This window comes from Trachurus trachurus (genome assembly GCF_905171665.1).
Source record: "Trachurus trachurus genome assembly, chromosome: 17".
Taxonomy (NCBI): domain Eukaryota; kingdom Metazoa; phylum Chordata; class Actinopteri; order Carangiformes; family Carangidae; genus Trachurus; species Trachurus trachurus.
The window spans coordinates 4,010,001-4,022,047 of record NC_139900.1 but is presented as its reverse complement, the minus strand read 5'-3'; the positions used below and the strand labels follow the sequence as shown (position 1 = coordinate 4,022,047).

At 38.9% G+C, this 12,047-nt stretch overlaps 2 protein-coding genes across 2 annotated transcripts in view; both read right to left on the bottom strand.

Annotated features, from left to right (window-relative positions):
* The window catches only part of cavin4a (caveolae associated protein 4a), a 225,517-nt gene that overhangs the window by 92,506 nt on the left and 120,964 nt on the right, over nucleotides 1-12,047 (bottom strand). The window lies entirely within an intron of this gene.
* The window catches only part of dnaaf11 (dynein axonemal assembly factor 11), a gene marked incomplete at both ends in the record, with an annotated part of 54,230 nt that overhangs the window by 17,421 nt on the left and 24,762 nt on the right, over nucleotides 1-12,047 (bottom strand). The window contains 3 exons of the mRNA XM_083990704.1: nucleotides 4,899-4,994; nucleotides 9,906-9,975; nucleotides 10,988-11,053. Of these exons, the coding sequence (XP_083846830.1) occupies nucleotides 4,899-4,994; nucleotides 9,906-9,975; nucleotides 10,988-11,053 (232 nt within the window). The remainder of the gene's footprint in view (nucleotides 1-4,898; nucleotides 4,995-9,905; nucleotides 9,976-10,987; nucleotides 11,054-12,047) is intronic.

The following is a 12,047-nucleotide window of genomic DNA, read 5'->3' as shown; positions in this document are numbered from 1 at the left end:
GCTAAGTTGTGACATCACAGAGTGACAGGAAGTCCTGACGGCTGGTTTTAAGGCTCAGTTTCTGAATACAGGCTGTGTGCATTTCTCTGTGGACTGAGGCTTTGATACTTTCACAGTATTAATATAGAACCTAGAGCTGCTTTATGATCACACTACACATGGACATCTACCTTTATACTGTATGGAGCTTTAACACAAACATCTACCTTTATACTGTATGGAGCTTTAACACAAACATCTACCTTTATACTGTATGGAGCTTTAATACAAACATCTACCTTTATACTGTATGGAGCTTTAACACAAACATCTACCTTTATACTGTATGGAGCTTTAATACAAACATCTACCTTTATACTGTATGGAGCTTTAACACAAACATCTACCTTTATACTGTATGGAGCTTTAACACAACATCTACCTTTATACTGTATGGAGCTTTAATACAAACATCTACCTTTATACTGTATGGAGCTTTACAGATGTTACTGGTTCAAATTTGCGGACTTCACGCGTGGTCCACGCGAGACGGCACAAGACTCATGCATTTTTTTTCTTTGGCGAGACAAGAGGTTTTAATGAAAAGCCTCAATGTGCCAAAACAACCGCCAGGTGGCATCTGTGAGAACGGAGGACGACAGGCGGATGACTCAGTGATCTGTGCAGTAATCCACAGCTTAAACTCTAGGCTATTAAACTAGAACTAACTACTGTATACACTGCCTAAATCACAGAAACTATTGTAATATGATAAAGCCTGTCTTGCTTTATGACTTGATGATTATGTATCACATATCGCCGCGATTAGGAGTGGCGCTGTTCATGATACAGAATACAAGAGGATGAAAGGAGAACTAGCTGCAGACAGTAAATAATATAGTAGCCTAGTTTTTCAATGACAAAATGTAACGACCGCAGCTACAGTAGACTATAGCCCACGTCTCACTCTCTTTTTTCGGTCATCTGTCTCGTCATCTCCAAAATGTGTTTTTAAAATGAGCCAACTACAGTACTGTGCAGTAGTGCCGCAGATTTCTCACTCCGCACCTTGTTTGAGAGTGCAGCTGGATGATTTCTTGTGAATGAACGGGTCTGTGTCACTTTGGGGCTGGGCGATAAAACATAGGATAAATAACTTTCCCTCGATAGAAGACGCGGCCGATACAAAGTGACACCGTCAGCCATGCAGCCGGCCTGGACTTTTTATTTTTAATTATGAAGGATTATCTGCGCAAGGCAAAGATGATAGCATCAACAAAACACGGCGTAACACACGCAGCTGTATGGGACAGGCTTTTATTTAATTCAGAACAAACCGCTTAGCAAAAATGGAAAATATAGTCTATAATAATTAATTGATCTGTTGTTTGGCCACTGTTTGAAAATAACCCGAATTATGAGCAAATAATCTGATCCAGAACAGCAGTCATAATCAGACTTCTTCTAAATAAACCTAAACATTAAATAACTGGGTCAGGTCGGACCATGGGGTTATTTTTTCTCTTCTTCTTCACAGGAGAAGAGGAGGTGCGCTGCGCTCACGGACGCGTTGATGTTTTGTGATTTATCTGCTGCCTTGACTCTGCCCTTTATACATGTGCGTTCAGATTAACAATAAAACAAGCCATGGTTGAGTTTATTGAGTTTTAGCTGCTCAATCTCATTGTTTCAAAGAAAAGGGATTGATTTTTATAACGAAATGAAACGAAAACAATATTATATTGATACATTGTTGTAAAAAAAAATCCAAAAGAAACGAAAATGAACTAAAGAAAATAACTTTCACACACACACATTAAAACAGTGCGATTGGTTGAAAGCTGATAATTAGCCATGTGCTTATAAGCTGATTGGCCGAAACCAAGAACAAAGCCGCGTGAATGGCCAATCGCCATGTGTTAACATTTCCATATTCCGCACATTCTGTGACAAACTGTAAACTGTTTTCTTGTCTGTAACAACATCTATTGCACGTCTGTCCGTCCTGGGTGAGGGATCCCTCCTCTGTTGCTCACCCTGAGGTTTCTCCTGTTTTTCCCTGTTAAAAGGGTTTCCATGGAGTTTTTCCTCAGTCGATGTGAGGGTCTAAGGACAGAGGATGTTGCTACGATGCCATGTGAAGCCCTTTGAGACAAACTGTTTGTAAAAACGGGCTATACAAATAAAATTGCCTTGCCTTGCCTTGCCTTAACGGCCGACATGTAAATCAGCTGTTTCGATGGGCGTTATATGAATAGAGATGTTAATGTGGTACTTTGCACATAGCCTCCTCTTCTCCTGTGAAGAAGAAGAGAAAAAATAACCCCATGGTCCGACCTGACCCAGTTATTTAATGTTTAGGTTTATTTAGAAGAAGTCTGATTATGACTGCTGTTCTGGATCAGATTATTTGCTCATAATTCGGGTTATTTTCAAACAGTGGCCAAACAACAGATCAATTAATTATTATAGACTATATTTTCCATTTTTGCTAAGCGGTTTGTTCTGAATTAAATAAAAGCCTGTCCCATACAGCCGCGTGTGTTACGCCGTGTTTTGTTGATGCTATCATCTTTGCCTTGCGCAGATGATCCTTCATAATTAAAAATAAAAAGTCCAGGCCGGCTGCATGGCTGACGGTGTCACTTTGTATCGGCCGCGTCTTCTATCGAGGGAAAGTTATTTATCCTATGTTTTATCGCCCAGCCCCAAAGTGACACAGACCCGTTCATTCACAAGAAATCATCCAGCTGCACTCTCAAACAAGGTGCGGAGTGAGAAATCTGCGGCACTACTGCACAGTACTGTAGTTGGCTCATTTTAAAAACACATTTTGGAGATGACGAGACAGATGACCGAAAAAAGAGAGTGAGACGTGGGCTATAGTCTACTGTAGCTGCGGTCGTTACATTTTGTCATTGAAAAACTAGGCTACTATATTATTTACTGTCTGCAGCTAGTTCTCCTTTCATCCTCTTGTATTCTGTATCATGAACAGCGCCACTCCTAATCGCGGCTATCAGGCTGTCAGCATTGTCCCCAAAACGTCTGAGCAGTATTTAGTACGGTGCTGCCACCTAGAGGAAAACAGTTGTGGTGAAAAGTCACGCGATCACGCGATCCTGCAGTGCAGGACAAACCCCGCAAATTTGAACCAGTAACATCTGTAACACAACATCTACCTTTATACTGTATGGAGCTTTAATACAAACATCTACCTTTATTTTTAAGGAGCTTTAACACAAACATCTACCTTTATTTTGAAGGAGCTTTAACACAAACATCTACCTTTATTTTGAAGGAGCTTTAATACAAACATCTACCTTTAAGCAGCTTTATTTTTTTTTATCTTTAGATGGTTTAGATGCTAAATCTCTGGGCTTCTTCTTGAGCCTCTTGCTGCAGCGGGACAGCAGGAAATGGAGGTTGGCATCTTAACCTCTGAGCCACGGGGACGCGGCCGGAGGTGTCGAGTTGAAACTGTGATCCGACGCCAGAGGAGAAGTCAGCGTGTCGCTGCTGCCGAAGTGACAGCGCTGCTGCTGCATCCTCTGTGGAGCCGCAGAGCGTCTGCAGCTCCAACAGCAGCACGGTGTCACCGAGGTCGCTCAACGTTACAGCGGTACAAAAACTAATTCCCAGACAAAGAGGGAGGAGAAGTTTGACTCGAGCAGCTTTTAAAGTTTTTGCTTAAAGGGATAGTTCACCCAAAATTCAAATTTCATTCTCATTATCTACTCACCCTCATGTCGACTAAGAGCTGTGAGAAGTTTCAGAGACAGACAGACAGTAAATTTGCAGAAAAGTTGCAGAGGCAAGGCCAAAGAATTCATGATTGAATTTGCATTAATAGTTGCAATCGTGACATCACAAAATCCTGGAGGGTCTGTATAATGTCCTACAAGAAAAAAGGCTATAGAATATAAGTTATATTATTGAGTATTTAGTAGTAATATGTGACACAACCTCTGCCATGCTAAGGAATGGCTTCGCTGCAATACTGTACATTATATTGGTGGTGGGGGTTCCAATGAGCAGGAAAAGTGGGTGTGGCTGTTTTTTTCCACCAAGGAGGGTTTTGGGTGTAAAACTAATGTTTGTGATCAACTCAGAATCATGAAAAACCCCTAGTTTGACCCCTCACAAGATACTTAAGGCCAAATTTAACATTTCAGAATTTTCGCAAAATCTGGTTATGGGTACCCCAACTTTGCACTGGAGTTGAATTTCAACATTTTATTACATGATATTACACACCTTCCTAAACACAATGGTGAAGAAATTTATTGGTAATAATGATTTACTTCCCAGATTTTCATATGTTTCCAATGGAGAATAATGTGGAAAAATGCAATGCTGGGGTCAAAGACCCTTAAAGACCCTTAAAGGTCAGCCACCAAAGTGGTTCCACGTCTGAAATTAAACCTTGGGGTATGTAGATGAAATGATGAAAGTTTCATGCTTTAGTCATTAAAACGCACCATTCCTTCCATATATGAGCTTATCTGCCCCACTAGTGTCTTTTTCTTACGAAGACAGTTGGTATCCATTGACAACCATTATATGCACTGCAAAAACTCAAAATCTTTCCAAGAATATTTGTCTTATTTCTTGTCAAAATGTAAAATCCATTTAAAATGAGACTTGTCACCTAAAAATCAACTTGTTTTTAGATCTTTTCACTTGTTTCAAACTCATTTTTACTTGAAATAAGTAGAAAAATCTGCCAGTGAAAGCAAGTTTTCCCCCCGTAACTCAGAGAAGGGACGGAGGACTCTGAAAATTCTCACAGCTCTTAGTCGACATGAGGATGAGTAGATAATGAGTGAAATTTGAATTTTGGGTGAACTATCCCTTTAAAGCCTCACGTTTGATTGGACGTGTGTGTGTGTGTCTGTACTGTGCTGTGCTGTCCGTACCTTGGGCATGCTGAGGACCAAGTGTCCGGTGGTTTGGGACCTCTGAGCCTCCGAGCTGTCCGGCTTCACTTCAGCTGGCAGCGCCATCTGAAATATCTGCACAGTGAATTATTCACAACTTTAATTAGCAAGATTAATGCGCTGATCTGGCAACCGACGTGTGTCAAATGACTTTACTCATTAGCCTGTGTCTTTTTATAGATACAACTTTCCAGAACAGACTTTTCCTTTTTCTTTTTCTTTTTTTTTTTGGGTGTGTGGTGGTGAGTGACCAGAATAGGATGGGCGGTAAATCAATCATCCGATCTGCGACGACACACAGAAGTTATGTCCAACGAGATGGGTGTAAGTGTAAAATTAGATTTGACTAATACTTTTTTCATCTTTAGTTTTTAAGAAATTAATTCTTTAACACTGGAAAGAAACTGAAGCCCCATTACATTGGAAAAACCGAATGAAATATTATTTGAACTTGGAAAAGGGCAGTAATGGAGGACAACAATAAAAAGAAGAAATTCTTACATGTATGGGGTCTAATCTATGATTCCCTGGAAATAAGAGTTACAGAAACCTGCATCATAATTATACATCCATAGGAACCTTGTGTTTCATTTACTTGTGTTTTTTTACATTTATTTATTTTATTGGTATTTTTTCTATTTCATTACTATTATTATTATTATTCAATTTTTTTTTTTTTTTAACAATTTCGGTATATGTATGCATGTGAGTGTATGTTTGTTTATGTGTATAATAATTATTTAATATAGTATATATGAATTCTTTTTAAAGTTTTTTTTTTATTTCATTACTATTATTTTTTAAAATTATTATTTACCGGTATCTGTTTTTTCACTATTATTATTATTATTAGCATCAATATTATTATTATGAGTATTGTACTACCAATTTCAATATATGTATGCATGTGAGTGTATGTTTGTGTATTTTTTTTAAAACTATTCATTACTATTCTTTTTTTTTTATTTCATTACTACTACTTTTTTATTATAATTTATCTGTTTTTTATATCACTATTATTATTATTGTGAGTATTATGCTACCAATTTCAATAAGTATGCATGTGAGTGTATGTTTGTGTATAATAATTATTTTAAAATATATATATTTATTTTATTTTTTTTACTTTATTTTTTTTCTATTACATTGCTATTATTTTTTATTATTATTATTTATCAGTTTTTTTTCTTATCACTATTATTATTATTAGCATCATTAGTATTATTGTGAGTATTGTAGTACCAATTTCAGTATGTATGCATGTGAGTGTATGTTTGTATGTGTAATAATTATGAAAATAAATAATAATTTAAAAAAGTAAAATTATATTTTTCAGTTTGAGGAGGGGGGTTTAGGGGAGACCGTTGTGGAGGCAGGTGGATGTGATCTACTGCCCCTCACCGACGACTCAATTCCCCCCGCTGCTCTAAATGACTTCATATTAAGGAGGAATTTTAAAGGCCTGAGTTGATGCATCGCCGCCTTAAATCATCCCCACCCGTCCAATCAGGGCTGACCCCTGGCATAAAACAACCATCCATAAAACCGGCTAACGGCTTGAAGCTGAGCCATGAAACCAGGCAGCTGAACTCTGGATTTATCATTTCAACACCAGCGGAGGAAAAAAAAAAAAAAAAAAGTAAAAAAAAAACATTCCCACACCTCCTCCTGGATTTATTTATGTGAGGCCCAAACATCAGGCTTAAAGGTCGCCGCCGCGGTCTGTTTGTGGGAGATTAAACCCTCCACATGCACGTTTCTCTGGCTGCAGAAGAGGGGAATCTGAGCCACGGAGATGATTAAAGGGATAGTTCACCCAAAATAGAAATTTCACTCATTATCTACTCGTCACCCTCATGTGGACTAAGGGCTGGGAGAAGTTTCAGAGTCCTCCGTGGCTTCTCTGAGTTACAGGGGGTCTCGGCGTAGCAGTGCATGTCCATATAACGGTTGTGAATGGATACCAACTGTCTTCGTAACAAAAAGACACACCAAAAAACATCCAAATACCTCCATGCTGCTCCAAACAAGCTTGAAATATAGACTTATTGGATTTTTTTCGGGACAATTTCGCATTTCGGGGCTTCAATACAAGACGGACATTACATAGGAGCAGCATGGAGGTATTTGGATGTTTTTTGGTGTGTCTTTTTGTTACGAAGACAGTTGGTATCCATTTGCAACCGTTATATGGACATGCACTGCTACGCCGAGACCCCCTGTAACTCAGAGAAGCCACGGAGGACTCTGAAACTTCTCCCAGCTCTTAGTCCACATGAGGGTGACGAGTAGATAATGAGTGAAATTTCTATTTTGGGTGAACTATCCCTTTAAACTCTGTGGTCTCTGGACCTCCTGCAGGACCGAGCCTCCCTCCACAATAATGAACCTCCAGCAGCGACGGGAAATGAACACCTGACACAGGAGGAGCAGCGTTCCTCTGCTGCCGACACCCGACCTTTATTCTGAAAGGACACACTGCGCCTGAGACATTTTGGGATATACCGAGGTGACAGAGTGTGTGTGTGTGTGTGTGTGTGTGTGTGTGTGTGTGTGTGTGTGTGTGTCCTGTCTGAGGTGGTGTGATAAACCGGCTCCATAAATGTAGCAGAGCTCTGATGATTCAGCAGTTTTTTTTATCTGCTCTGAATCTGAACTCCTCGTCCATCACACGTCACAGCTCTGATCTGATCCAGGACCAGCAGCAGCAGCAGCAGCAGCAGCAGCAGCAACCACATACACGTTTACATGACAGTTTGAAGCCCCAGTGTGTAACTTATTTGACTTTTTATTAGCAAAAATCAAATCTGTCTTTCATAAATACATATTTCACTGAAGGTGAATCACAGCTGCATACAAATGAAAGCTTTCTGGTTCCTTAGAATGAGTTGTTACAAGTCGTTACAAATACATAAGTGGGCGACGCACCGAACCGAGGCGGCCATGTTGCATCGTGGCCGTAGGTAACCATAGAAACTGAGCGGAGCTGTGGGCTCGGCCTGTTAAAACTGTCACCACTGTGTAGTGTGAGGAAGGACGGAGGCACTGGTGTTGCATTCAGGTGCAGTCAGGCAGACGGCCGTCGGCAAACCAACCGGATGTCGTTTTACTCCACCAGAGAAAGACGGTAAAACAATACGACATCACCATGACAACATGTTGTCACGCCTGTATTGTTTTGCCTCGTGCTGGCGGACCACTTGTTTACATAGACACTTGTTTATCCTGTTACATGCAGCTTCTGTTGTCTGTCTGACGTCTGCCCCATTTCACGTGAATGCAACATGAAGAATACGTTCCGATATGCAACCGCACCGCTAGATGGGGGGAATTCCTACATATTATACCTTTAAAATAACTAATTATGGCCTTACCATAGGTGGGAGAAAAAATTGATTCACATAAATATCGCGATATCTTTTTTGACGATTTTTAAATCGATTTTTTTTTTTCAAAATAGATTTTTTGTTTGAATTTTTTTATTTTTTTTATTTTTTAAAATATTGTGCAATGTGCATTTGTTCGCCTTTTTTACATACAGAGAGTACAGGTTTTGAAAATGGTTATAAGGGTATAAAGTTCACTTTATAATGGAGTATGTTAATTTATAGGCTCCTACAGTATTTGTGTGCAGATAAATGTTAAAAATGCTAAAGACTAAAAATCGAGAAAATCGGCAATATCGTAGAATCACAATTTAAATCGAATCGCCATCCAAAAAATCATAGAAGAATCGAATCGGGAGAAAAGAATATCGTCCCAGCCCTAGTTATAACATCATCGGAGGTGAACACAGCTCGGTGAATTTCACTTCTAGCGCTCTCTACTTTACTTTACCTGAGTTTAGCATCGAGACCTGGAGGTTGGAGTTAGTTTTAGTTTTATTTCAGTTTACTAGATTATTATTCCACTGCTAGTTTTAGTTTTAGTTTTAGTTTTAGGACCAGGTCTCTGCAGAGCGACGGAGCAGCAGCTGTCCAGATGTTTCAGCTCAGAGTCTGAAGTAAAACTGGAACTCAGGCGTCGGTGAGCGACTCCTCTGCCAACCCGGTGCCGCAGTGCCCTTGAGCAACGAGCAAGGACCTTCACTGGCTGCCAGCAGCAGTGTGTGGTCAGACTGGACACATTCCAGTGTGTGTGTGTGTGTGTGTGTGTGTGTGTGTGTGTGTGTGTGTGTGTGTGTGTGGACTGGGACGTCTCCGCTGGGAACTGGGAATTAATGAAGCAGAACCAACACAAACAGTGTGTGTTCACCAGTGTACAACATTGTTACTTTAATCATTATATAAACTAAACTGTAGGATTGTTACTTTAAGTTAAGTTCATTTGAATGACTATTATTATTTATTCTTGAGAAAAACTTTGAGGGGAAGTGTTTATTTGTGTTTATTTGAGACTAATTCATGTCTTTTCTGTTTATCTTCAAGGTTTCAACCTATTTCATTATTCTGTTTACACTGCAAAAACTCAAAATCTTTCCAAGAATATTTGTCTTTTTTCTTGTCAAAATGTCTCATTTCTAGTAAAAACTAATCTCTTTCCACTTAAAATAAGACTCATCACCTAAAAATGAACTTGTTTCTGGATCATTTTCACTTGTTTCAAACTATTCTTCAATTTAAATAAGTAGAAAAATCTGCCAGTGAAAGCAAGTTTTTTGTGTTTGTAATAAGAAAGAAAAACTTGCTCCACTATCAGATTTTTCTACTTATTTAAAGTGAAAATCTGCTTGAAAGAAGTAAAAAGTGTCTGAAAACAAGCTACTTTTTAATGTGATGAGTCTTATTTTAAGTAGAATGAGACATTTTGACTAGAAATAAGACAAATATTCTTGGTACGATATTTGAGTTTTTGCAGTGTAAATAAAAAACAAAAACAAAACAAGGATTGAGTCCTCTGCATCATTCAACTGTTGATCAAACAGTTTTTCAAGTTGACAGTGTTGATCTGCTGCTGTTTAAAAGGTTGTAAAGCTGCGTACTGTACCTTTCCTTTGACGGTGACTCTGGCGTAGGTCGGCTGGACGTCCACGTCGATCAGGGAGGAGTCCATGTGTCTGGGGGGAGGGAGGAAGGGAGGGGCTCCAGGTCAAACAGACACTTTATTCTGAATAAGACAATAAATATTCTGATGAAGGAGTCTAGAGGAGCTGCTTTTAGATTTATTCCTTTCTTGTTCCTGTTCTACATGTTACAGAGCAGAGACGATTAATGACACACAGCTGTAAACCTACGTCACCTCTGACTTCCACTTTTTTAATGTATAGTTTATTTTTCTTTCTAGTTAGTATATATATATTCTAGATTTGTATTTTAGATGTGTGTAGACTGTCTTAAATGTTTATCATCTGCACCGAGGGTCTGAGAGAAACATGCATTTGATCCTCTGTATGTCCTGTACAAACTGTACAATAAAGTTGGCTTTGAACTTTGAACTTTGACCACCTCAACAAACAGTTTTGGGTGTTTTCATTATCAATTTTCAATGTGACGGAGGCTTCAGCTGCAGTTCGGCCGACTTCTTTGTCATGCAACACGTCCCCACCAACGAGCCTATTCTGTGTTTTCATTGGTTAACGTTATTCCTCCACTACAAACTGGGAGGTCCTGGATGAGAGTGTGAAGTAAAAAGTGGTGGGAGAGAGTCGATTTAATGTGATATGGTTTCTCTTTGATATCTCTAGCTTGTGTAAAACTCTCACAGAAGGTTAATACTGAGATGAATGTGTGTACATGTGTTTAATAATGCGACTAAAAGAGGAATAACTCCACATGTCTTCATTTGACTAGTGTTAAATTTGTCTATGACCTGGTTTATGACATGGTAGTTTCATTTTAATCAGATTAATATGGTAGTTTTGTTGACCATGAAGCTGAGCTGGTGAGCAGCACTGACCCTGAACCAGGACTGTAAACACTATAAATACATTAAATAATATAAACTAGTGTAAAGTTCATATTTCAGAGTCACAAACAATGAAATGAAATCAAGCTCTACAGACAAACTCCATGCGTTCAGTGTCTTCAAATAAAAACAGCCACGTCATGTTCCTGCTGGTGGTTTCCTACCTGTACACGGCCAAGTCCAGGACCAGAGAGTTGTTCTGCTCATCCTCAGTCAGAGAGAAGTCCAGTCTGTGGAGAGCAGAGAGCAGCAGCTGTTCAGACACTGGACTAGAGATGTAACGTAGAAAAACTGTCTGTGTGTAAATTAATCTCATTATCTTGGTGAATAACTATCAGGATATGTAATAACAGCGCACATACATGAGCTTGTGACATAGAAATTTAGACTGAAAGCACGGCAGAAAGAGAAAAGAAACATCATAAGTATATGGTCGTATTCTGGGCTGGACCAGATGTTGAGAGTTGTTTTAGAGGGAAATATACACTGCAAAAACTCAAGTATCTTACCAAGAATATTTGTCTTATTTCTAGTCAAAACAAATCTCATTATAAGAAACATCACATAAAAAGTAGCTTGTTTTTAGACACTTTTTACTTCTTTCAAGCTGATTTTCACTTGAAATAAGTAGAAAAATCTGACAGTGGAGCAAGTTTTTCTTCCTTATTACAAGCACAAAAAACTTGCTTTCACTGGCAGATTTTTCTACTTATTTCAAGTGAATATTTGTTTGAAACAAGTGAAAATGATCTAAAAACAAGTTAATTTTTAGGTGATGAATCTTATTTTAAGTGGAAAGAGATTAGTTTTGACTAGAAATGAGACATTTTGACAAGAAAAAGGACAAATATTCTTGGAAAGATTTTGAGTTTTTGCAGTGTAGAGACTGCTTTAATGTTTCAGAGGGAAATTCATGCAAAACCACTGATGCGTGTTGCCTTCAGGGACAGTTTTTCATCAACAGTCTCTGTATTTCCCTCTAAAACAACTCTGTCTGGTAACGTTGTGTTATTATCTCATAGCGTGGTGAATGTGCAGGTCACAACTTGTCCACCAGAGCGTTGTGGAGTTGTTGGATTGTGTATTTGATGAGTTTGATGAGGGAAACCAAGAAATCCCATAATGAGCCTCCGTAGCGTAGCTCTGAGCAGCTCACGGCTCTGCTCCGCCGTTCTAAAAACAGCTTGCACCGACAATTAAAGGTAACGAACCTACTGCTATGAC